Genomic DNA, 24,458 nt, shown 5'->3' on the forward strand with positions numbered 1-24,458 from the left:
TGTGTGTGTGTTGCAGGATATTTGTTAATGCTATAAAGATATATCTCTGCCTAAGGCACCTTCTGATTATTTTAATAAAAAGATGAATGGCCATTAACTAAGAAGAAGGTATATGTGGGGTTTCTGGGGAGAGAAAAGAAGAAAAGGAGAATCTAGGTGCACAGGAGATGCCAGAAGACACAGGAAGAAAACAGGAGGTATAACACAGAAGAAAGGATATATAGAGATAGATAGATGATAGATAGATAGATAGATAGATAGATAGATAGATAGATAGATAGATACTTTGTTCTCTCTTTCCTCTCTTATTTTGGTTTGGTTCTTGTTTTTGGAGACAGAGTCTTATTATATTGCCCTCAAGCTCTTGAAGTCAAGTAATCTTGCCCTGGCCTCTTGAGTAGCTAGATCGGCCACCATGTCTAACTTCCTCTTCCTTTTTCTTACTTCGGATTGAATGCTGTACTCTGTCTCCTCTGTGAATGGCAGCTCTGTCTGTTTTGTTATTTTAATGGTTGTTTTAGGATTGATATAACCATCTTACTGTAGTCAAGTTCCAGCAAGTGAGACTAACTCATGTGTAATGCAAGAACCTGCAACTGTCTATTCAGTCTCTCTCTCTTTTTTCTATACATTTCATTTCTACAAACCTCACAAACTCCCAGCATGTATGACTTTTGCTTTAAACAATCAACTGCCCTTTAAAGGTATTTAAATAAAGTTCATAAGATGTCTTTGCATTTATCCATTTTTAGGGCTCTATGGAAATGGCGATTTTTCATCTGCCATTATTTTCCCCTTTCTTTTTACTGTGTATCATTAACCTATTCCTGCTGGTGGTAATGAACATGTAATATTTGCATCAGAAAAATTCTTTGAACAATGCTTCCATTGATGAAGAGTTCTAGATTAGTGTTTCTCGTTCACTTATTACTTTAATTTTTTGTCCCACTGTCTCTGCTTCCATTGTTTCTGATGTGAAATCTACTGTTGTCCTTAAATTGTTCCTCTGTGCACATCTTTTTTCATCTGCCTACTTATAGTTTATTAAAATTGATTACGAATGAACTTAGCATTGCATGCCTTCATGTCATTCCTCTTGTGATTGTGGTTGTATTACCCACATTTCTCCACATCTTTGCTGTGCCTCCCCACCTCATTGCCATTCTAATTACAGGTTCATTAGGTTGCTTAGCATTCATATCACAGATCTAGTCTGTGTCCATTTTTTAATAATCTCTATTGATAAAAATCCAAGTTCATAAATACACTGTCTAATGCTACTGGACAGAGGTATTAAATAATGAATGTCTAGGACACAGTGTCTTATTCAATATGCAGTGTAACATTATCTCTCCCTATGCTCCCCACTAATTTTTCCCTGAACCTGCAGTCCTCACCCTAAAGGTTTGCACTGGGGCATTCCATGTCTTTTGTGACTCTATTTAACATACTCAAAGTTTCCCTAGCTTCTTACAAATACAAGGCAGAGTTGTAATGACTATTTTAATGTCTATGCCTGCCAATTATCCCATGTGTCACTTGTGAGACAGGCTTTGTTGATGTTTTCATCACATAGAGCCATTTTTCTGCTTCTGTATATGGATAACAATCCTTACTTCATATGAGATGGTATGCTTTCATTTCTTGGGTCAGTATGTGCCTGTGTTCTTACAGATAACCTAGCTGTCTGCAGAGAGAAGAAGCTCAGCTGCTTGAGAAAAATTTTGTCCTTTCAGTTCTTCATTTTAAGCTCTAGCAGGCAGTAACAGCAGCATTCTGCCTTAAGCTGACTTGCCAAACCCTGGGGTACCAACCTGCTAATGCACACCTGATGCCCTGCGCACCATGAAGGGATGCATTCTAGGGGACAAAGATGGAAACTACAGTGTGATGAGAGTCCCTCCCTTTGTTGCAGTGCTCTCTGGTCTGGGTAGCTTTCCGATGTGTGTGCATTGATCAGAAGTCAGCTGAAGACATGTGGGCATCCTCTAGAAACCCCCACCATCCTCCTGTGCTTAGTTATTTCCTCTCCTCTGGCCTTCCTGTGACCTCCAGGTGCCTTGGTCTTTCTAGATCCCAGCTTATTTTTACTGAAGACCCTGGACTTACCAGCTGCTCTCCTTCCACATATCTAAAGGATATACTGTAGAGCAAGGTGAAAAGAACTTGATGGATCAACCACTGACGGCAGCCCGACTGGTGAAAAAGGAAAACAACAAGCTGTGTGTTCATGGACAGTACTTGAAAGTGCGTAAGTCTGGACTGACTTCCCAACACAAAGACTGTATCCAAAATTTCCCAGTGGACATCCACTAGCCCTCTTGGAGCATTCTCATCCCAGAAATGCATAGCCAAAGCTCAGGAGGCAGCATCAACCCTCAGCTACCTTCTGGCTGGGATAACTGGATCCAGTGCCTTTTGAGTGGGGGTGGAAGACATCAACTCCTTCCCACTGAGCTTCATTTCTCTAAGAGACATGAGCATCAGCATTTGAGAGAAGCTCCAATGCCTGCTGTGTGCATGTCTTTCATGCATGCCCAGAAAGACTCTGCCTGGTAGCTCCCTAAGTGATGAACATATCTCCTAAGTTGTCAGCAGACATGCAGCTCATCTTCATGGCTTGCTACTGAAACAGACAGTAATAGGACAACACCCATCTAAAGTTGCCATATGGAAGCCTCCGTGGCAGTAGCTCCTACTCTTGGAAGGGACAATCATAGGAACAGAGGAACAATGGAACAGATATATGGTCTAAAAGGGAAATGCTCATCCCTGTCACTCAACTGGGATACCCACACTTCTTACCATAACAGTAAAACACTTATTATTAGTCCCATCACCCTATCAGGATACTTACATCCCAGGTCAGTTCTCCCCACTGGGATGTCCATGCCCCACTTCCTTCACAGCCCAGATCTCTACTCATGGGGTTTGATTGGCAGTAAGAAGCCACTCTTCCTGAGAAAGGTGATCTGCACTGTCCCTTCTGGACACTGATTTGGAGGATAGCTATTGTCTTAATTCACATTGCCCAATCTGTATGCACAATCTACACTGAGGAGAACCAATGAGACCTGTGTGTCTCTTTCTCCACTGCAGTCACCACCAGTGAGGATTTTGTTGAAGTTTGAAGGCTCCCTGCTTTGAAATGTTTTGAGAGGTGGATTACTAGTGTGACTCTTCTCTATCACCAGGAGTTTGAGGTTAATTAACAAGACTATTCAGGGACATGTCACTGCACTGCCTGTGAGAAGAATCCCACATGACTGCACCATGGATATCGTCACTCTCTAGTGTGCAGGGGATACAACAGGGGTGCTGCGTGTAGACAGTGAGCCACCCCTTCTGGGGGTCAGGAACCAGGTACAATGTCCTTGTCACCCTAGAACATGGAGACTCATGCCTCCAAAATCCAAATAGAAGCCACTGTCATAAGGGTGAGGGTAGTGATGGTGACCTAGATGCAGCTCACTGAGACACGGACACTTGGCAAACACTAATGCTTTCATCCAGCTCTACCAGGCCTGCTAAGCAAGCGCTGTTGTGGGATAGTTGTTAACACTGTGACACCCCAAGATTGTGTTAGTAAAGTTAACCTTGAATAGTGGGGCAAAGCAAGCAATTAGTTAGAACTGGTCATAGAGAATATAGAGGACCTCGGATATGGACAGAGTGGCATAGGAAGTAATAGGGAGGGACATAGAGATTCAGTGACTTTTTGTCTTCCCTTTTTGGTTTGGGAAGTGTGGAGAGAAGGTCAGCTGGTCACTCCTCCACAGCTTCTTTGATCTATCAGGTCTCCACCCCAATATCTCCCAAGTCTTTATTAGTAATGAAATAACTAAGGTAATACAACAAAGGGCCTTAGACAAACATTGGTTTCTGTGTCTTACTGGACCTAATCACTTGAGCTAGTGCTTGCACACTGACCCTGACCCTGTATTCCCAGAATGCCAAGTGATTACAACTAAATCCCAGTTCCTGGTGCCTTCATCTCTATCCAGGCAAATAGCCCAGGACCCATTCCCATTTCTTTTTCTACAATGTACAAATACTGCTTGTGAGTAGTACACTCGGTCAACAACAATCACTAGGGAGGTGTGTGGAAACCTTGATGCTGGCATTTGAGTCTACAATGAGAAAAGCCTTCAAGCCCACCCTTGGCAATGTCCTCAGAGGTCAATCCAATGTAGGTGCGAGGAAAGGCAGAAAGGTGGCCTGTCATGCAGAGACACTGACTCTCAATGTGACCTATATGCAGGGAAAAATAAATGTCAACCAGTGCTTGTCACAAGACTCCTTGGCATGAGCTAAGCATCTAATTCCACAGTTCCATAGCCTCAAATTGCCACAGCCTAGTGCTGGGCCTGCTGGGATATCAGCTTGGAGGTAGAGAGTGACCAGTGAGGAATAGCCTTCCTGTACAGTCAGAGGATCAGGCTGGCTGGTGTGGGGGGAAAAAAGCAGGGTGTGGCTGAAAACCCCTATGAGAGCCCTACTTTCCTGCAGGGATGTTTTCCTTGCACCCACCTCACCATGCTACCCACTAGATTCCAGAGATACCTGAGACAAATTGATAACAGCTAGGTACTGAAAGCCTCAGCATCTCCACTGCTTGATAATGAACAGCTATGGAAGAGATGCAGTGAGATCTCCATGACAGGCAAAGCTGGGAACCAGAGGCCCGCACACTTGGCACTGGGATAGCTTCATAGGCCAGTGGATGGACCAAGAGCCTGCTCAGCAATCCCTCAGCCTGGCTGCTAGGTGTGCTGTCCCCTGTCTATATTAGACCTCACTCTGGGAGGTGTGCTGGCTTTCCAGGACAAACAGAACTGCCATACTTGGCAACCTGGAGCAGCATCTATTCTTCAGATGGTCAGGAGCCTGGTCTCAGCATGGCCAGCTCCCCACTCAGGTCTTGTTGGAGTCAAACATGGGGCAGGCATTCTCTAGACTGTCAGAGGAATAGCCTTCCAGGTTAAGGCACCCAGGTTCCTACTCCCAAGAGCTTTCAAATCTATCCCTACTGGCTAAAGCCAATTTCACATCCGAGAATCTTTCCTCAGGTCTCAGCAGATGGCCACAGTTCTCTGCCACTGGTTCTCATCATGCCCACTGTCACCCCATCTATGGAAAAATCTAAGAGCTTCCATCAAGAGGGCCTTTCACACACTATGACAGTTATGGAAGCCATTTCCAACACCCCCACCAAACTCTGTAGGTTGGAAGTAGGTCATGGGTGCTACTACTAGCTGTCAAAAGGGTGGGGCAGGGGCCAGTGACACAGGATGCCCAGACCACAGGATGGGTCCAGGGATCCATGAGAGTCTGCCTACCTCAGGCTGCTAGAATGTATACATTCTCCTATGCAATGTTTCTACCTTAAGCATCATTGGCTCGAATGTGCTCTATTTCAACATGCCTTTGGACATTAATTTCACAGCCGGGGGAAGTTCGAGACTTTGATAGTAGTGGATAAAGTAGCCAGTAATGCTGAGATTCCACCAAACATCCAGCCGAGGTCCAGAGTCCAGGACAGGGGCTGGCTTCTCTTAAAGGGAAAGGTGAAATCTTGCAGCCCTAACAGGAATCAGCCCTGTTAGGCTGCCAGGTGGAAACTGTTAAAAAAAAAAAAAAAAACATGGCCACTTTATTTTCAACTACCAACATCTTCATGGGAGCCAACATTTAAAACACATAGTCAGTGTTTGCAAACCATGGGGCAATTTTACTTTTCATAACTGGTAATACTTCTTTGCATTCCTGGGCCACATGCAGTTTATACCATAAAGCTCTCTCCCCGTCCCCAAGGTCTCATTCTGTGACCCAGGCCTGCCTGGAACCCACACTGACCTGAAACTCAGAGGTGGACTTGCTCCTGCCTCCCTGATACTGGGATTAAAGGGCTGTGCTGCCACACAGTCTTCTGACTCTTCACAGTCACAAAGTAACAATGGAGTCCTCACCCAGGGCTGCCAAGGAATCGCTGTACTCCTGTGGCTGCCAATGTCACCCACATACCTCCTCAGGCAGGTTTAGAGCATGGTGCTGAGAGCCCGGGTCCACTGCCTGGCATAGAAACAGAAGCTACTCAACCCACTGCTCCCCTCCCCCACCTGTGAGTGGCCCAGCCAGCCAAACCTCAGATACTGGAGGAGAGAGAGACCAAGGTAAGTACTAAGGGGAACATTCGGTGAATGCAGAATGCTTTCCCAGTGTGGGAGATGTGAAGTTTGCATTTTTTAATTAATCTCCTTGGACAGTGAGCTCCATAAACATCACATAAACAGTCGCATCCACAGAGCTTGGCCAAGCTAGTCTAAGGAAGGGAGTCTCAGTCCAAAAGGCAGAGCTGGAAGAAAAAACAGTGCACCCACCACTTACTGGGGGTCCCCTCTGTTTCCTGTGGGCCAAATGTCTGCAAAGGAAGCCAGAGCAGGCCGGCCCAGTGCCCAGCTTCAGCTGCCTGCTGACTACCAAGGATCTGATGTCAGACAACAGAGAAAGCTTTCCCATAAAATTATAAATTAGCATTTTACAGATTTACATTAAACAAACTTGTTCATTTTAGAGAGTATGTGTGACTTTTGAAATATTAATCTTTGGGATAATCACCTGTTTTGTAATGAACTATGTGAATCCTAATGTTTTGGATAATCACCAGAACTATGTGGATCCTATGTAATATGTATAGAAACCACTAATGTGGAAACTTAATGTCCATGGCTATGTCTCACCACTGGCCAGCTAGAAAACTTGATTTTCTGTTTTTTCTTGTGTCAGCTAAGCTGTATTTCAAGTATCAACACAAAAACATAGCTCTTGTCTCAAAGGAGGTAAAAGGTAGTTTATTCTGAAGCCAAACTTGAGTGACTATGGCCTAGGAAACAGAGAGCTAGGTTACCCCAGTTTCTATGTCCAACAAGGAAGCACTTTCATGAAGTTTTATCATCACAGAACACATAGAGTCATAAACCAAGGCAATTTTAAAATACATCAGAGGAAACATCAGTGAGGTGGTTACAGAAAGAATGGGGGATCTCTCCTATAGGCTTCGTGTGCTTGTCACATGTTGACAATCTTAGTTTTGGGGTTAGTTGTGATATCTTGTTTATGATCTAACAAATATAGTGTGCCTGAAGATCAGAGTGCAAAGCTAGCCACACTAGTTAGCCATAGAGGCCAGGCAGTGGTGGTACACACCTTTAATCCCAGACAGATGCAGATGAATTTCTATTAGTTCAAGGTCACCCTGGGATACACAAAATTGATCCAGACTAAAAGAGAAACAGAGCTCACACAAAAGTGATCCCAACACTTGAAGTGACAGGGCTTTAATCCTAGCACTAAGGAGGTGGATGGAGACAGAAAGGGATATGGCTGTGTGGAGAGAGGAATACAAGGTGGGAGGAGACAGGATCTCAAGGCAGTCTAAGGAGCAGAGCAGTCTGAGGAGCAGTCAGTCTAAGGCAGTCAGTCTGAGGAGCAGTCTGAGGACAGGATTGCCTCTTTGGTCTGAGCATTGGTAGAGGTAAGAACTCTAGACACTCTGCTACTCTGATCTTTCAGCTTTCACCCCCTGATAGCTGACTCTGAGTTTTTATTGTTATGACCTATTAGAATTCATACTACAGTTAGTAGTAGGAACTAGTGTTCTGCTAAGTCAATACATTCCAATACGTTTTGTTTTGGTTTGGTTTGGTTTTTCATTAGTCATGGGATATCAGTTCTGACACAGGGGTGGGCAAGGAAGAGCTATTAGGAGACAAAAGATAATTAGACTCTGGACCTGCAACATTCCAACCCCTCCACCTCACTGAAGTTCTAATGAGTCTCTGAGGATGCAGCTTCTTTCCAAGAACTCTCATCCACACAGGGCCCATGCTGGAGGGGCTTTTATTCTGAGAGGCAGAGGAAAGGGCACAGCTACCATATCTGCAGCATCCAATTGTTCTCTGTCCCCACAGCAGGGAATGCCCAAGAACCAAAGAAGAGGAGTAGCAAGAGGATAAGCTTCCTAGTAGTTGCTGACATTGCCAATCATAGATGAGAATACCAGACTATGGCATCATGTCTCTAGCAGGGTAATCAAGCACTCAGTCCCCAAGGAAAACTTGGTGAAAACACAAGACATCAGCTTTAGTTACACCACATCCTCCCTGAGACATGCTGACCCAACACATAGTTCATGGGTCTAACCCAACCTAGGAATGGAGAACTCAGGTGAGGTCCTCTGCCTCCTCTGATAGGCCTCCCTATGGATGCTGGCACCCTGGCACCCAGCAGGATGGTGGGAGATTTCTCACTCCTTGTAGATCACAGCTGCAGAACAAGGTGTATTTGCATTCAGTGCAGGGAAGCCCTCTGCAGCTCTCAAAAGTGCTTGGAGTCTTGGGCTTTTTTTCCCTAACACAGGAGATAGCTGAACTGACTTGACCCTGGTGACACCCAGGCTAGTATGCAAAACAGCAGCATTGACAGGTTGGTGGTGAATCGAATTTGCTGCTGGCACAGACATCCAGCCTCACTGCGAACCACTCAGTGACCCACAGCACCACATCAACTGCTCTCATGTGGGCTATGTTAATAATTTTAGAAAAAGTCACAACCAGTGTAAGAACAAACAAATGATCATTTGCACAAGACCTTTCAGTCATGGTTATTGCCAGGAAGCCCAGAGAGGCTAGGATGAAAACAGCCAGAGACAGGCAGAAGGTGGACCTGGATCCAAATCCAAGGTTAAAATCATGGCCCATGGCCCACAGACCTGAACTTAGCTGTCTATGCAGAAAAGCAATTTCATGAGAACTGAAATAATGAAATGAACATATGCCTAGCAAGCGCATGTCTGCATCAATTTTAACAAGTTCCATACAGAGTTCAGCAATTGTCTGTGAGTAGGTACCCAAAAAGACCCCATGTTCTACCTTCATCTTTCAAAAGCTGCCACTTGCCATTCCTTAAACATCTCCTATTTCCCTGCACAGTACTGGGCTTGGGGCTGTCTGTGGGTCAAGGCTTTGCAGACACATCTATTTCCTTTTTCCCCAACACGCTAGCTTGCTTTGCAGCTAAACAGCTGTCGCTTTTCAAATACCATTAGCAGTTCAAATGTGTAACCTATGCCTGGAGAACAATATAGGCCTGAGCATCCCCCCACCACCAAAGGCTTCTGCAGGTTAGCTGGACACATGAGAGACTCTTCATCGTGGGACCACATCCAGTAGGATTGTTGTTATGATAACCATAGCTTCCCTCCACCTCTAGACAGAGTGAGTCTGCACATTTTCCTAGATTTCCTCAAAAACAAAAACAAATAAACAAAGAAGGTACAAGCCTGTTTACATCACAATGGCTTATGTTCCTACAGAGATGAGAGCAGTATACTTCTAGACATATTGTCTCCATAAAGAGAAAAAAAAACTCTCAAAAAAAATTACAGAATTTCGGTTCGAGGCGCAGCCGCCACTGCAGCCGCCGGAGCCGCGATGCCTAAAGGAGGTAGAAAGAAAAGCCACAAAGGCCGGGTGAGGCAGTATACAAGCCCAGAGGAGACTGATGCCCAGCTGCAGGCTGAGAAGCAGAAGGCCAACGAAGAAGATGAACAAGAAGAAGGTGGAGATGGGGCTTCAGGTGACCCCAAAAAGGAGAAGTCTCTAGACTCAGATGAGAGTGAAGATGAAGATGATGACTACCAGCAAAAGCGAAAAGGTGTGGAAGGGCTCATTGACATTGAGAATCCCAACCGGGTGGCACAGACAACGAAGAAGGTCACACAACTGGATCTGGATGGGCCAAAGGAGCTTTCAAGGAGAGAACGAGAAGAAATCGAGAAGCAGAAAGCAAAAGAGCGCTACATGAAGATGCACTTGGCTGGGAAGACAGAGCAGGCCAAGGCTGATCTTGCCTGGCTGGCAATCATCCGGAAACAGCGGGAGGAGGCAGCAAGAAAGAAAGAAGAGGAGAGGAAAGCAAAAGATGACGCAACTTTGTCAGGAAAACGAATGCAGTCACTCTCCCTGAATAAGTTAGCTGGCCTGTGGGAGATGCCAGGGAACTGGGCCGTGCCACCAGGACCTCTACCGTGTCTCACCCACCCTGTGCCCTGGCGCCTCTGCAGCAGCCCCTCATGGCCAGGAGCCCCTATAGCCTGGGGCCTCTTCATCTTGGCACAGAAATCGTTCAGGGGTTGTGGGGGGGCTGGGGGAGGGGCAGCTGCTATCTTTGAGACAGAAAGATTGCAGGACAGCATTTCATACATAGCCATTTGAATGTTTCTGTTGTTTTTAGAATTTGGAACCCTAGTTGGAGGTGGGGGGGGGTGCCTGGTAAGTGGGGTAGAGATTCCATGTGTCCAGTAGATTGCACGTTGGGGGTGGTGGGTAGTGTCAGCAGGCAGCTGCTGTGGGAGTTGATGACAGCCAGCCCAGACTGCTGTCTGGGTGCTCACTCAGTGGGGCTGTTGGGAAGCCTGTGCTCCTAAGGGTCCAAGGTTTGTGCCTGGCCAGTTCCGTCCAATGAGGCCTCACCTCTGACTTCTGCCCCCTTCCCATCCACTGGGTCAGGGTTAGTGGCCATTTTTAACCCTACCCATTGATCATTTCAAGAAACCTCTGGTTACTGTGCACCACCCAGACAAGACATGTTCCTCAAATTCAACTTGTATATTTGGCAGATTAAACGACATTATCATAAAAAAAATTACAGAATTTGTCCAGAAAAGTGGAAACATGTAATCATTTATTTTCCTGTCACTATTTATGAATTGCAAAAATTATGTTTGGCCTGTTAAAAAGAATAGTAATCATGGTCCAACCCCCGTGGGCCAGGCATGCATGAGAGTTTTTGTTCAGAACAACCCCTGCTTTGTCACAGGCTCTCAGCCCCTTCCAGCCCAAACTACAATCTCACTGTACACGTGAGACCATCTGTCCCTCTCTCCAAGCTCCACTGGGCTGATGCACCTACTGCCAACGCCCCTCCCACCAAGAGGGACTAGAACAACCTCCTGCCTGAGATCAGTCAATGAGGAGACTGAGAAGGAGTCAGAGAGGGAAAACACTCAGTGTTCCCACTCTTGTGAGCGCTTCAGTGTTTGCTGACTGCGCTACTTTGGAATTGTAAAGGGCTCGCGTGATGTGTGGATTTTTTTATAAAAATCTGTTGACTGGATAATTTTTTCAAATTGTATTCAGAGCATAGAAGCTGGGTAGTGATGCTTGGGTATCCTTTGATTCGATTCAATGAGTACTTATTGGATAATTCCACCCACTCCATTATAGAATAAGGAGTAAACTAGGTTGCTCCCTCACACCGAGACCAGCCTAAAAATGTCTTCCCAATGGAGATCTTAAATTATAATATTAAGATTTCAGAGACATGTTATTCAATTGATTTTGGAGAGAGAGTGGGGGGGTATGTGTGTATGTGTGTGTGCATGTGTGTACGTGTGATGTGTATGTGTGTGTGTGTATGTGTGTGTGTTTAAGACAGGATGAGATAGATCCACAGCTATGAGCACTGTCTGCTCCCAAGGTTCAACTGGCAGCTCACAACTGCTTATAACTCCAGTTCCAAATGACATGGCAGCCTCTTTTGACCTCCACAGGTACCAGACATGCACGGAATGCACAGACATACATACATACCTGCAAAGAAAACCCACACACATAACAATAATAAAATAAAATTCATATGTTTAAATGGTTCTGAAGGCCAGGCTGGCCTGGAACTTCAGTTCTCCTGGCTCTGCTTCCTGAATACCAAGTTTGCAAGTGCACCCTACCATGCCTGGTTTCCCCTGAAGTACTAACAGCAGGTGGAGGCTGCCTTTCTAGGCCAATGGAGACAGCTACACCATCCTCCTCCATAGCTTTAAGGTTTGTATTGGTGCTGATTCAGTCATCTGGGCAATTCTCTTAATAAATTGGGCATTGGGGTTGCATTTTAGGCTCAGCATGACATGGTCCTGTTCAGAGCACACTGATATAGCTACATTCCAGATTCCTACATAGCAGGGTCTATGGGAGATTTCTTTTGGGGATGTTCTGAGTGGACAGAGCCACAGTGGCAGGTTCTACTGGCTGGCTAACCAGGACACGGTTCACCAAGCCACCTGAGGAAGGGAATGGGTAAGTAGTGACCTAGAAGCAGTGGCTAAGTCTCCCTCCGGCACTCCCCAGCTCAGCATCTCTGCATGCTTACCAAAGGCAAATCATGGTTCCTGCCCCTCCAGCCAGGCCTGCAGGTTAAACAAAGGAGAGGTTGGGACATTTCTGGAAGACTGAACTGCTACAAGAAAACAAGAGTACAGATGATCATCCCAGGACATCAGCTGGCCTCTGGCCTCATGCTCTTTCTCACCACCATGAGCCATACCTGCAGTCAGTCTGAGGAAAGCTGACAGTAACCACAAAGGAGCTGAGCCTGAACCCAGCAAAGTGCTGGAGCCACGTGCACAGCTTTGCTGCCTCACTTCCTCTCAAGCTCCAACCCCTCAGTGTTCTGGCATTCTCATAAAAACAACAGGAGGCAAAGCCCTGTCCTCTATGGACTCCACACAGCACCTCTGGTGTGAAGGAGGTCTTCCTGAGTACTTCACTGTGCTCTCAGGAGAAAGTGCATGTCCTGGAGAAAAAGTGAAGTTTTTTATAGAAGTAAACATGAGTGTAAACTATGCTAAATGTCTGAGTTGAGTGCAGCCACAAAGCTAGATTGCCCCCAGGTGTGAAGTCTTCCGTGCACTTCCCCTCCTGAAGACACTGAAAAAGCTACCCTTGGGAGGGAGGTTCAGTGCACTGGGAGCAGGTGCACAGGCTTTGCAAAACCTGCCACGCGTGAACTGCACCTGTGCATGGAAAGAAGGAAACCACTCTGTCCTCATTTGCCTGTCTAATGGGTCCAGGAATCCTACTTCCCTCTCCAGACCAAACTTGACTCTGTGGCTTCACAGAGCACACATTCCATGCTTTAGCCAGCTACAGTCACAAGGCCGCTACTTCTAATGCTGTCTGAAAAGAAAAATCAGAGAACATTCAATATGCATGGGCCAGATGGATTTCATGCATTCCACTCCCGAGGTCGGCAGACATACTCTTCCTCTCTGGCTTGCACTTATGGCAGCTTGGCCCTGGCAGAGACAATAGATCCCTGGTTTGGAAGAGGAGATGGAATGCCCTGCTCCACCAGGAATCCAGAGTGAACAGAGACTCTCATGGCTTGGTGCTATCTGTCACTGTCATCAAATAAATGATTATTTGACCCTGGTAACTTTGACAGTACAGGGCTGAAGTAAGCCACAAGGATGGATGATGGGAGATGTCATTCTGTAAATATGTTTCTCATACTGGTTAATGATAAAGCACTGTTGGCCAATAGGAAAACAAGATAGGTGGGACTAGGAGACAAGGAGGAGAGAGGAAGTAATAAGGAGGAGTCAGCATGTAGAGACCGTGGAGAGCACAACGCCAGCCCCTCTGGTAAGATGAGACCACATGGAAATACTTAGTTTAATAGAAATGGGTTAAGACAGATCTAGCAAATAAGAAACTAGTAACTGGCTGGCCAACAGCATTATATCAAATACAGAGTCTCTATGTGTTATTTGGGGCTGCCGCCACAGTGGGTCCAGACCGGTGGGAAAAACCTATTCCTTACAAATGGAGAGGAAGCTGCTTTTCTATTAACTGCCTATCCCCCAATAGGAAGAGAAACTCTTACTTCAACTTGGACAATGGTTCCTTCTGCCTAGTTACCCTGTAGAACACTTCTCTCAGATGGGTCTGCACCAGCTTTTGCACTAGTCCATTTGGCATTTGTTGTGGATAGAACAACATAACAATTGGCTCTGGTCCCAGTGTGTGCCTCAGAAGCATTTCTCATCCCCCTGATGTGACAGTGACTTCAGGGTAAAACAAATACAAGTATATCTTGCATTTGAAAGAAGTCCTTCCATATTCTACTCAGAAAGTGGGCTGGGAACTTCTGGAATGTTCTGGAGATCAATCAGGCTGTTACTAATGAGAAGACCCAGCCAGGTCCCTGGCAGCTTTTTCCTTCCTTTCAATATGCTTAAAGTTTCAATCATGGTACACACCTGTAAAATATATATAGTTAGAACCTTTCTCAAAATTAAAAAACAAAAGTCCACATATTACATGCAATGATTTTAATTACAGAAACATTCATTTCTCTGGAGAAGACTGCATAATTACTTATAAATGGCAAGACCAGGTACATGCATGAGCCTGCAGTTTCTGCAGACCGGAGAGGGAAGGCACAAGGTCCATACTGATAATACAGCTGTAGCATTAAAAATAGTTTCCTTACTACGCATGAGCATTCTTTCCATAGACCTCTCATCTATGAGGCCTGTGAGTCAGGATGGCCAAGGGAACTGCCTTCATCTGCTCCTCCACCTTGATGCCCCTACACCTCCAAGGTGTCCCCAGCCTCTTCTCGAAGTCTTCCATAGTACTGATGAGCAGTGTGCATGAGAGAAGGCAGGAGGAGGCAGTGAGCCTCTTGGCATCTAAGGAACAAGGTCAGCTGCACTCTTGTCCACACTGATGGATTCAGTCCCCATAAAAGGACAGTATGACTTTCTGTTCATTTTCCACGGCAGGGACAATGAGGAGCCTCACTGAGTGCAATAAATGTTTGGTAGGGGTAATAATGAGGGGGAAAGCAAGTCGCCTGCTCTCATCTGACTAAAATATGAGCTCTGCAGCACTCTACACCATCAGAAAACACACCAGCTCCGAAGAGCTTTCACAGAAAACGCGCAATTTTCAAATGTCACCGTTTTCCAGTACATGAAGATACAGTGGCTGTTTTTATAACTCTCTTTGCCCAACTTTGATAAACTGTCCACTTTAAAACGTCTGGTAGCAGCCTTAACATTTGATAGAAAGTTTGATGTAAGATAATGACAGCTCAACAGGGCAGAGGTAGAGTGAGAATCCAGGGGCACGCTGAGGGATGAAGAGGACCATCAGTCCTCTAAGGATGGGTGCTGTTTTGTTGTTGGGGTGGGGTAAAGGGTAGTGTGTCCTTGTTTTGTCGGGCTTGGAAGCAGGCCCTCTTCACATGCAGTGACTGTGAATCTGCTCCTGTGCCTGTGCTCTCCTTCAATAAGCTGACCCCCATGAGTGAGTGACATATCAGCAGCAACTATACCTGTGCTTGCACAGGACAGCTAGGAGTGTGAGCCCTTGTGTTTTCGAAATTGCACGCACTTTCAGACAGTGTAGTGGTTAGTGTTAATTGTCAACTCTAGAGTCACTTAGGTGGTGAGGGTTGTCTTAACTGAGTGAACTGACAGGAGCAGACCTGCTCTTTCTAGGTAACTAGGTTCTCCATCTGAGACCTATGGAAGTGGAAAAGAGTTGAACAACAGAATGCATTCATCAGGCCACTTCTTATCTGGATACAATGTGATTAGTTTCTTCAGGCCTCCTGTTGTTCTGACCTCCCAACCATGCTATACTGTAACCTCCACCTCTGAGCCAAAATAAACCCTTTCTTTCTTTTTTTTTTTTAAACCCTTTCTTCTTTAAGTTACTTTTGTTAAGGTATTTTTATCACCAGAACAAGAGAACCTGGGCACTGAGCAGCCACAGGCTACTGCTATCAGAAGTGGTTTTTTTTTTTTTTTTTCTTTTCCAGGCCATGCTTTCCTGCCCTTAATGGGTCTCTCAAAGTCAAGTAAAGAAATTAGAAAAGGCTGAGCAGAGAGGTACACCCAGGCAATACTTGCTTTTATTAGGTTAATCCCAGGATCCCATCTTGAAGAGTGTCCTACCTGGCAACCATTGTCTGATCAAGTGCCATTGAGTAAGTTCCACCAGGTATGACATTATAGACTTTCCAAAGTCTCAAGAAATGTCCCTCCCTTGGAAACAGGAGCAGTATCTGACAATCTAAGGTAGGTGGCTCCGGCTCCCTGCTGCCCCCTTCAAGATCATCCTGGGAGTGTACCAACTGTTCCCTCCTCTGGCCATCCGTTTCATGCCTGACTTTTCAGACATGGAGTGTGGTAGTTCCCACTGCCCACAGTGTATCACCAAGCCTGCATGCCACATCTGGGTCATTACTGAGCCTCTTGGGCAGTGTTTTTCTTTCTGCACATTACAAATTAGGATTTGCATATACTTGATGACATTCATACTTAGAATATTAATACAACGTAAGTGCTAATAAAGTGCTAGTAAACTATAAATCATTAGAATAACACATGACCACATGTCAAGTAGCCCAGATCTCGAATAATTACCACTTGAAGCATCTTTGAAATCTCTAAGTGAGCACTAATTATCAGCCATTTACATGGGAAACCACAGGGATTTTTAACTTCCCATATGCTGTTTGTTAGAGACAATGACTAAGACTGGGGAGGGGGGAATGAGTTTCCTGATCATATATAACAATTTGGTTTGTTACTGCAATATCCCAGGCCCTGGCTAGGATGTCCACGAGGAGATACTTGTATCTGGCGGGAAAAGGAAGCCTGTAAGCACACCTCTCCTGAGGGATGGGCTGGCTAGCTTCCATTTTATAATTGTTTTCCTTATTGACACTTAGATTAATTCACCTCACAAGTGTAAAATACCCTCCTTTCAGGAAGTCCCCTTGATTTATATAGTCACATTGGGTTCTGTCCACCAGTAGTATTGATCTTTCATTATTTTCCTATCTGAGAAGTTACCCTGACCGTCTCAGTGGCTAATAAAAGGCCTTCTTATTATGCTCAATTAGCTTTATCACTTGTCATTGTACATTTAGGATTTTTATTTAAATATTGTCTTTGTAAAGATTAATTCAAGGAAAAGATCAATAAGTCACACCCTAGTGGCCTTACAAAGAATAAGACACCAGAGGGAAATATAGCCCACATAGTTATCCTGACTTTGCACTGGCCCTGGATCTCGGACATGCCTATCTGCGTCCTAGAGGCAAGCGGCCAGGTCAGACATTGGCGGGTTCCCCTGGGCTGCTTGTGAGTGCTTCACCCCACTCCTTTCTCCTTGGACCTCACCTTCTCAGTGTTCTAGAACCAGATAAAGATTGCAGAGTTGAGAGGAAGGGCAGAGGGAGGAGAGAAGTGATGCTTCCTTTCTCTGCCTCCTACCCCAGTGCTTACAGTCCATCAGTGACTGTGCCTGTACCATCAGGGGACGGTAAGAGCTGGGATCCAAAGTTGCAAGTCTCAGTGAACAGTTGTTCTAGGCTAGCTGCTGTGTTTCAGCAGCTCAGAGCTCATAGGTGAGGAGGTGATGCATAATACACCTGTTTCCAAAAGAAGAGACAGAGACACACGGGGAGGTGGTGCAGGCATGCCCCCCCCATCTCAATGACAGCCCCTGCCTTCCCTGAGGCTTTGCTGTTCCCCAGAAGTCGGTGAATCCCCACTGGAGACTTCAAAGCCACCAGACTTTCAGTGACTTCTCAGCAGCACCGTGCAACCTCTGCTCCAGCTAGGATCATGGGGTAGCATCTCAGCAAACATATGCTTACCAGATCTCAGAGAAAGGCCAAGGTCCACAAGCAGCTTCAAGTACTTCTAAGCGAGGCATGAATTCCCTCTCTATCCATGCAGTATGGGAATAGGGGCAGACAGGAACATGCAAGGCAGTATGTTACTGGTAAATTATGGTGTGCTTTAACCCCAATCTTATGCAAATGGGCACCCCAAATGTTTCTCCCTCAGCACTCAGACAGGATGCTGTGTCCTCCCCAGCTTCCCAGACCACACCGCATTTTCTTTCTTGATTTGACAGCCCCCACTTAAGGGGGAACTATCAAATACAGGGTCTGGAGGGGAGCTGTTGTGTCAACTTCATCACTCTAAAGAAAAGCTTGGCCAGTCTTCATGTGAATGAAAAAGTGAGTGAACAATGGGAATCCAGGTAGGTGTGGTTAGTTTACAGAGCCTGTGCCCAGGAGCTGTATCTTAGTCTGTGTACCCCTTCCAGTGACAGCCAGGAGTGCTCTTTCTCTCTAGCTAAACACTGAATATAGGCTTCCTGATGCCTCTATTCTTGCTGACAGGAGGAACCTCTTGCACAGTCTTGGCTCCAGCAGCAGGAAAGTGTGGGGGTTGGGGGTGTACTTCTACCTCGTTGTTTATAGCTATTTGCATTTTGATCACTGGAGACTTGAAGGAGACTCAGAGGAGACACACCAAGGTCCCTTCTCTCCCTCTGACTCATCTACATCAGCAAATCTGCATACAGATGGCAAAGCCACCTCCAGCTTGTGCTCTCCAGCTACCATCAGTGCCTCCTTCCTGACCCTTGTCGCTGGCTGGCATCAATTTGCACTTGCCTGTTACCAAATTAGACCCAGTAATTAGGCTGCAGCTGGCAGCATAAGGACAAGGCTAGACTCCTTGTCTGTTTGGTTGACCAGGACACCTGCTAGTGAGGGAGGCAAAACAGAAGACAGGGAGCCCTCTGACATGGACAGCAGCCAGCCACGCATCACTGGGACAGTGGCCCCAGTGCCTCTGCCAGAGATGCCAGCTCTACTGACTGGCTGGGGCCATCTCCCAGGAAACACATCTTGATGACACAGGAGGGGCTCCTTCCAGATGAAGCTCTGAATTTGCAACTTAGCAGAAGGCGAGTTCTCTGCTGTTTTTATGGGGTGTACTTATCACATTTTCACAGACAACGTAAACATAATTTTAAGTATCAAGCATCTTTAATGTCTTTATTCCTCAGGAAGTGACAGTAAACGCTCCTCTATTAATGGGCTGTTTGCTGTAAAGAGGAGATAAAACCCCCTATTCTTCTCAGCTGGGCCAATCAGTGTGGTTTACTTTGGATGCAGAAGCATCCATCTCCCTGCCTGCTCTTCCTTCAGTGCTAATTTGGAATTATGACACCGTGCACGATGCCCTTCAAGTTGAGCCTGATTTGAATCCCAGCTCTAAAAACAAGGTTCAAAGTTCATTCCATGCTCCTTCCTGGCTGTTGCATGGGCCCTAATTTATGGTTCTGCAAACCTAAGTGTTGAAAACTGACTTTGTGAAGTTCCACCAAGGAGGAAGGAAGCTGTGTGGAGGGACAGCCTTGTGGGCTCAGGTTTAAGGATAGGCTATAAGGATGGCCTGGAGCACAAATACCTGGAAGCCATCTCACCAACAGAGGAAAAGCAGGCCTGCTCATTTTCATAGTTGGTATCCTGAAAGTAAAGACAGTGACAGCAGTGGATGATGCCAGCTATGTGGAGTCTGTCTGACCATCATCCCATGGCTTAGATTATCTCCTCCACTTACACACCTTCCCACTCAGAGATAAACTGCTTATTTATCAGGAACACGGCCACATCTCAATTTTTATGCTGCTTCTCGTCTATTCTGGAAAGTAAATGTGAGCACTTGCCTGTCTCATTCCAGACAGTGTGCTAAGAAGCTCAGAGCCCCCCCCCCAAAGAGACAGCAGGGGAAAGGCAGCATCATTGGCCCTGTCTGCAAAAGCAGAGCCCGCCAGCCATCTACCTGTGAGCAGAGGGACACAGGCCTCCCTCCTGTCACTCACTGATCTGAGCAAGGCTTTCCATCATCTCTTGGGTCCTTAAACTTCCTTTCTCAGCAAGATGGCTTCAGGTCTGAAACTTGACTTGTGTAGAGGTATTCTGTGCCACCCATGGGTTAGACATAGAGGCTACTATAAACCTAAGGAGGTGAGATGTGTCAAATCCTGCACAAGCAAGCTACAGAACCCTTAAAAGATCATCCATGGGGTCAGTTGTGACACCCACACCTAGCTTGGTGCAGCTGAGCCTCACATTCACTAGGACCAGGGGGCTGAGGGTTCGTTCAAGGCCCCATGACAATGGGTGTCACCGAACACAGTCAGCCTTTGGAATCAGAGAAGGGAAGTCCAAATCCATCTCTGCTGTTGTTTTGTACTGCTTTTATTTTAGCTGAGGATTATACCAAATTAACCTTCATCCTCTTACCAAGGAGGCCACTAAATGATGCATTTAGACATTGGCAGTGATTCAGTGGGTGTCTTGTTTACTCAAAATCACCGACCGGCCTTTCCAGGTACTCTACAATCTGTGAAATGGTGATTACATGTGTTCTGGACTTGGAAGCAGAGGAGCTGGTAGACCCACACACACCAAGAATGTAGAAATGCCAAGCTAACTGTAGCTACTCACCAAATAGCATCTTCCTGGGATTTCCCCCCCCCCCCACACCCAGTACACAGTGCAAGGGCCATGTTGGAGCTCCATGCTAAGTAGACCAGGGACTCTAGCTGCTACAGTGACCATATCCTCTCACACAGCACTGACACACAAAGAACACGCATACTCATTCACAGAGGAGCAAACACACTCAAGAATGCACACACACACACCAGCACAGCACATACACTCACACAGGTACACACACATGCTTGTGCACACACAAGAACAGCACACACACAAAGGAACAAACACACCTGAAGACACACAGAACTCATACACATATATTAGCACAGCACACACACAGGAGCACACACACATGAAGACAAACAGCATTCACACACACACACATTCAGAACAACACACACACAGAGGAACAAACACCTGAGTCACACAGCACTCACACACACATCAGTAAAACACATACATATGTACATAATCATAGAGGAGCAAACAACTTGTGCACATAGCATATACATACACAGCATAGCATATACACACTCACACACATGCACACACAATTGCGCACACAGCACTCACACCAGCACACACACACACACACACACACACTCACCTTCATAACCCATATGTGCCCACTAGAGCATTCACATGCTTGTGAACACAGAGCTCACAAACATACATTAGCACAGTACATACACACCTGCCAGGTCATGCACACAACTCTGCAAAAGCACCAGCACATATTCACAAGAACACACACATGCAATCAAGAGTCCACTGGAAATTCAGAGTCTGAGCTCCGTGGCTCTCATCAGACCCAAATGCACTGGGACCTGTCCCACTGTGGTCACTGGGAACTGCAGACTTCAGTTAGGATCTGGCCAGTGGAAATGTAGAAAACCCTGGTTGCAGTGTCCCATCATACAGTTCTGGGGCACCATCTGCTTTCTCCCTTGAACTTCTCATAGCAGTCCCAGGGTGGTGGAGCTCTGCTGAGGCTGTGTCCCTAGGACTTCTTCTAGGACACACAGGGATATAGAACCAGGAACTCAGCAGGGGACATGCTGTCCCCAGACTCTGTCAATTTCAGAGAACTATACATGAACAGTTCTTTACTGGATTTGCCACTTTCAAGGAGGAGGGCCAAGATGCCACAAAGCCTAGGCAGGTGCCTATGTTCTACCCACCCTGCTAACGGAGGCCAGACACAGGGGATCCAGAGAATACCAGCCTAGGACCACTGTGCCCTAGGTTGAGCCTGGCGACAACCTCAGATGGCCACTTCATGCAGTTGTTCTGAGGGTCAACTGAGCCCAGTTTCTTGGAGAGGAAGCAAGGAGGAAGCAGTGAGCCCTCACATAGGATGACTTGCTCCCCTGTGGCAGTGAGTCCCTGGGAGCCATGTGTGCTCCCAGGGACTTTCTGTGCTTGTGTGTGCAGACCCTGCTCTTATTTGCTCTCTGTTGCTGTGATGAACACCATGAGAAAAAGAAACTCTGAGGAAAGGTGTATTTCATCTTAGGAAGCCAAGACAGGCACACAAAGGTGGAGCTGTTTCCTGGCTTATTCTCAGTCTCATGCTCAGCTACCTTTCTTACAAAGCCCAAACCACCTGCCTAAGGATGCTACCACCCACAGTGGGCTTAGCCCTCCTGTATTAGTTAGCTATCAAGAAAATGCTCCCAATGGCATGCCTACAGGCCATATAATGGGAGCAATTCTTCACCAGAGGTTCCCTTTTCCCAAGTGTGTGTCAAGTTGAAAACCAAGATTGGCCATCACAGATATAGGATGACCACAGTTCTATGATCCCAGCCAAGGTCCTAGAAGAGGTTCTGTGAAGGCCCCGTCAGCAGGAGGTCAAATGTGGTAGTTGTTATTCCTCCCTGACACCTGGAGTCTAGCTTGTGCACCCAGCATTCCCTAGGGGCTACCTCAGAAGTCCCTGTTCTACAAAGGAGGAAACAGGCAGTTAGCACACTTAGAACCACACACCTGGAGGTAACCTGGAATCATAAGTCTCATCAGTCACGGGATACCACACACTCAGAGTCTGCCTTGCACATGCTGGATGCTGTGCCCCCTGTCCCCATTTCCAGCACCATCAGGATGACATGTGTCTGAATTAGCTCACATGTGACTGAGGAAAGTGGCCCGGTTTAAAAACAGATTTGTCCATGAATATTCATGTCTTATGGGAACAGAACCACTACAGATAAGTGCTGGATCCTTGTTTTGAACATTTCTCAGATTAGGGAAACCTGCAGCTTCCTGGTCACCCCTGCCCATGTTTACGGATAATTACTTGTCGGAAGCTCTGTAGTTTCTGCAACTAAGGCCTCCCTTTCTTTCCTGGGGTCGGTTCTGCTCTGAATTCGCTGTGTGCTTGCACCATCTGGAAGGTGTAATTTGCAGCTCAATTACTTCTTAGGCTCTTAAGAACTGCTTTTCCCCAGTGGGTGTTTCTCCTCAAAAGTTACTTTCCTTTTTTTAATACATAATTTCCTTTAAACTACCCCCGAAACTCACGTTATGCTTTGCTCTTGAATATTCTATAAAAATGACACTGTGACCTTTGTGACAGAGGGGTAAAGGCTAATCCACTTGGCATTTCAGCTAATGTGTGTGTGGGAATCAATTGTGAATAGACCCCTTCCTCTAAAGCCGTCCACTGACCCATTCACTGTGTCCCAGGGCTTTGTCCAGAACATGAGTACCTCATGCACTCACAGGGACAAGGAAGCAATGCATCCAGGATATACAAAGGACTCCCCCAGGGCAGGACTACAGTATGGCACCTACACAGAGGAGCTGCGAAGTTAATACTGACAATGAGCTACAAAATACAGCTCAGGAAGGAGCTGGTCAGATGTGGTCAGCACAATAGCACTCTGGATCACAGGAACAGGGTAAATAAAGAACCAGAAACCAGAGAAGGAGGTAAGACCAAGAGATGCCCAGAAGTACCGGGCATGTGGGGGCATGGTAAGAGCAAAGTGTTCAGGACAAATACTCAGAGCAGTAAAGAGGTTTGGGCATCATTTCTGTGAACACAATTTGAACCACAGGATGATGCTCAGCAGCTCAGATGGGTGGGGGTGCTCATGCAGTCTCTTAAGACCCAGGACCAAGTATTAAGGAAATGGTGCTGAACAACAGTCAAAACCCATCCAGAATCTCACAGAAGGGGATGGGACAGTACCACTACATAGAATATTCTCCCTGGGTAGAAGGTTCTAGAGCTATCCTTTTAAGGTTTCCCATAGTGGCAAAGATGTCCAAGTGCTTTCAGGGATAAAACCAGTATGCCTTTACACTGTCTTGACAGGGAGCTCTTCCCTAGGAGAGAGGAATCCCTAACTGTTGCCTGTCACCAAATCTAAGGGATCTTCAACACACAAAATGGCAAAAGCTCCAGACCCAAAGGACTCTTGAGTGAAAAGAGCATAGAGACGGGACTTGCCTCCAGAAGGAGCAGCTATCACCCTCACTCCAGTGAAGGACATAAGGAGGAACTAAAGTGGAAACCAGAATGATAGCAAAGATCACCCACCAATCCAACTTTTGAGATCTGTAAATGTAACACTGTGTCGAAAAATCAAAGAGAAAACCGTATGATTGCATCATTTGATACAGAAAAGGTATTAGACAAATCTATCCCAGGATTGGGTTGGGAGGAAACACGGGAGAAAGGGCTGGGGCTTTCAGCAAGTTAAGGAAAAGAGAGAATTAGCTTCAAGAATATTAGTAAAAATAAATCTACTTCTAACAAGGCAAGTTGACAAACTAAATGCTTTGCTTCCACTCTTAAGAGCAAAACCTGTAAGCCCTCACCATTGTTACTCAACACCGTACTGGGGTTGTGCAGAAGCCACAGCATCCAATTGTAGGTTAAGGAACATCTCAAAGGAGTCAGCTCTCTCCTTCTACCTTGAGGATGCTGGGAAGTGAACTGAAGCCATTGGGTTTGGAGACAGGCAACTTTATTTACCAGGCTATCGAACCAGCCCAAGAACATGATTTTTGAATGCAGAGTAGGAAAGAAGAAATAGAGGCGTCCCTGCTTGCACAGTGCTGTAGCCATCTATGTAAAAAATTCTTCCAATGATACCAAAAGCAAAAAATTCTCAGAACTGATTAGTGAATTCACCAGATTCATACACAAAACTACATTGTGTTTCCACTGACAAGAGATTACATGGATAGTGAGATTAAAACCATACAGACACCAAATATTGCAAATATTACTCTAAAAATTGAGTTCTATGGTGAAAACACTTTTAAAAATATGTACACCC

At 46.0% G+C, this 24,458-nt stretch overlaps 1 protein-coding gene across 1 annotated transcript; it reads left to right on the plus strand.

Annotated features, from left to right (window-relative positions):
• Positions 1–9,455: 9,455 nt before the first annotated feature.
• Positions 9,456–10,277, plus strand: LOC127228481 (28 kDa heat- and acid-stable phosphoprotein-like). Its single transcript, XM_051193241.1, has one exon. The coding sequence runs from the start codon at positions 9,492–9,494 to the stop codon at positions 10,272–10,274; it is 783 nt and encodes a 260-aa protein (XP_051049198.1). The 5' UTR covers positions 9,456–9,491; the 3' UTR covers positions 10,275–10,277.
• Positions 10,278–24,458: the final 14,181 nt, after the last annotated feature.

The sequence above is a fragment of the Phodopus roborovskii genome, unplaced genomic scaffold (genome assembly GCF_943737965.1).
Source record: "Phodopus roborovskii unplaced genomic scaffold, PHOROB, whole genome shotgun sequence".
Classification (NCBI taxonomy): domain Eukaryota; kingdom Metazoa; phylum Chordata; class Mammalia; order Rodentia; family Cricetidae; genus Phodopus; species Phodopus roborovskii.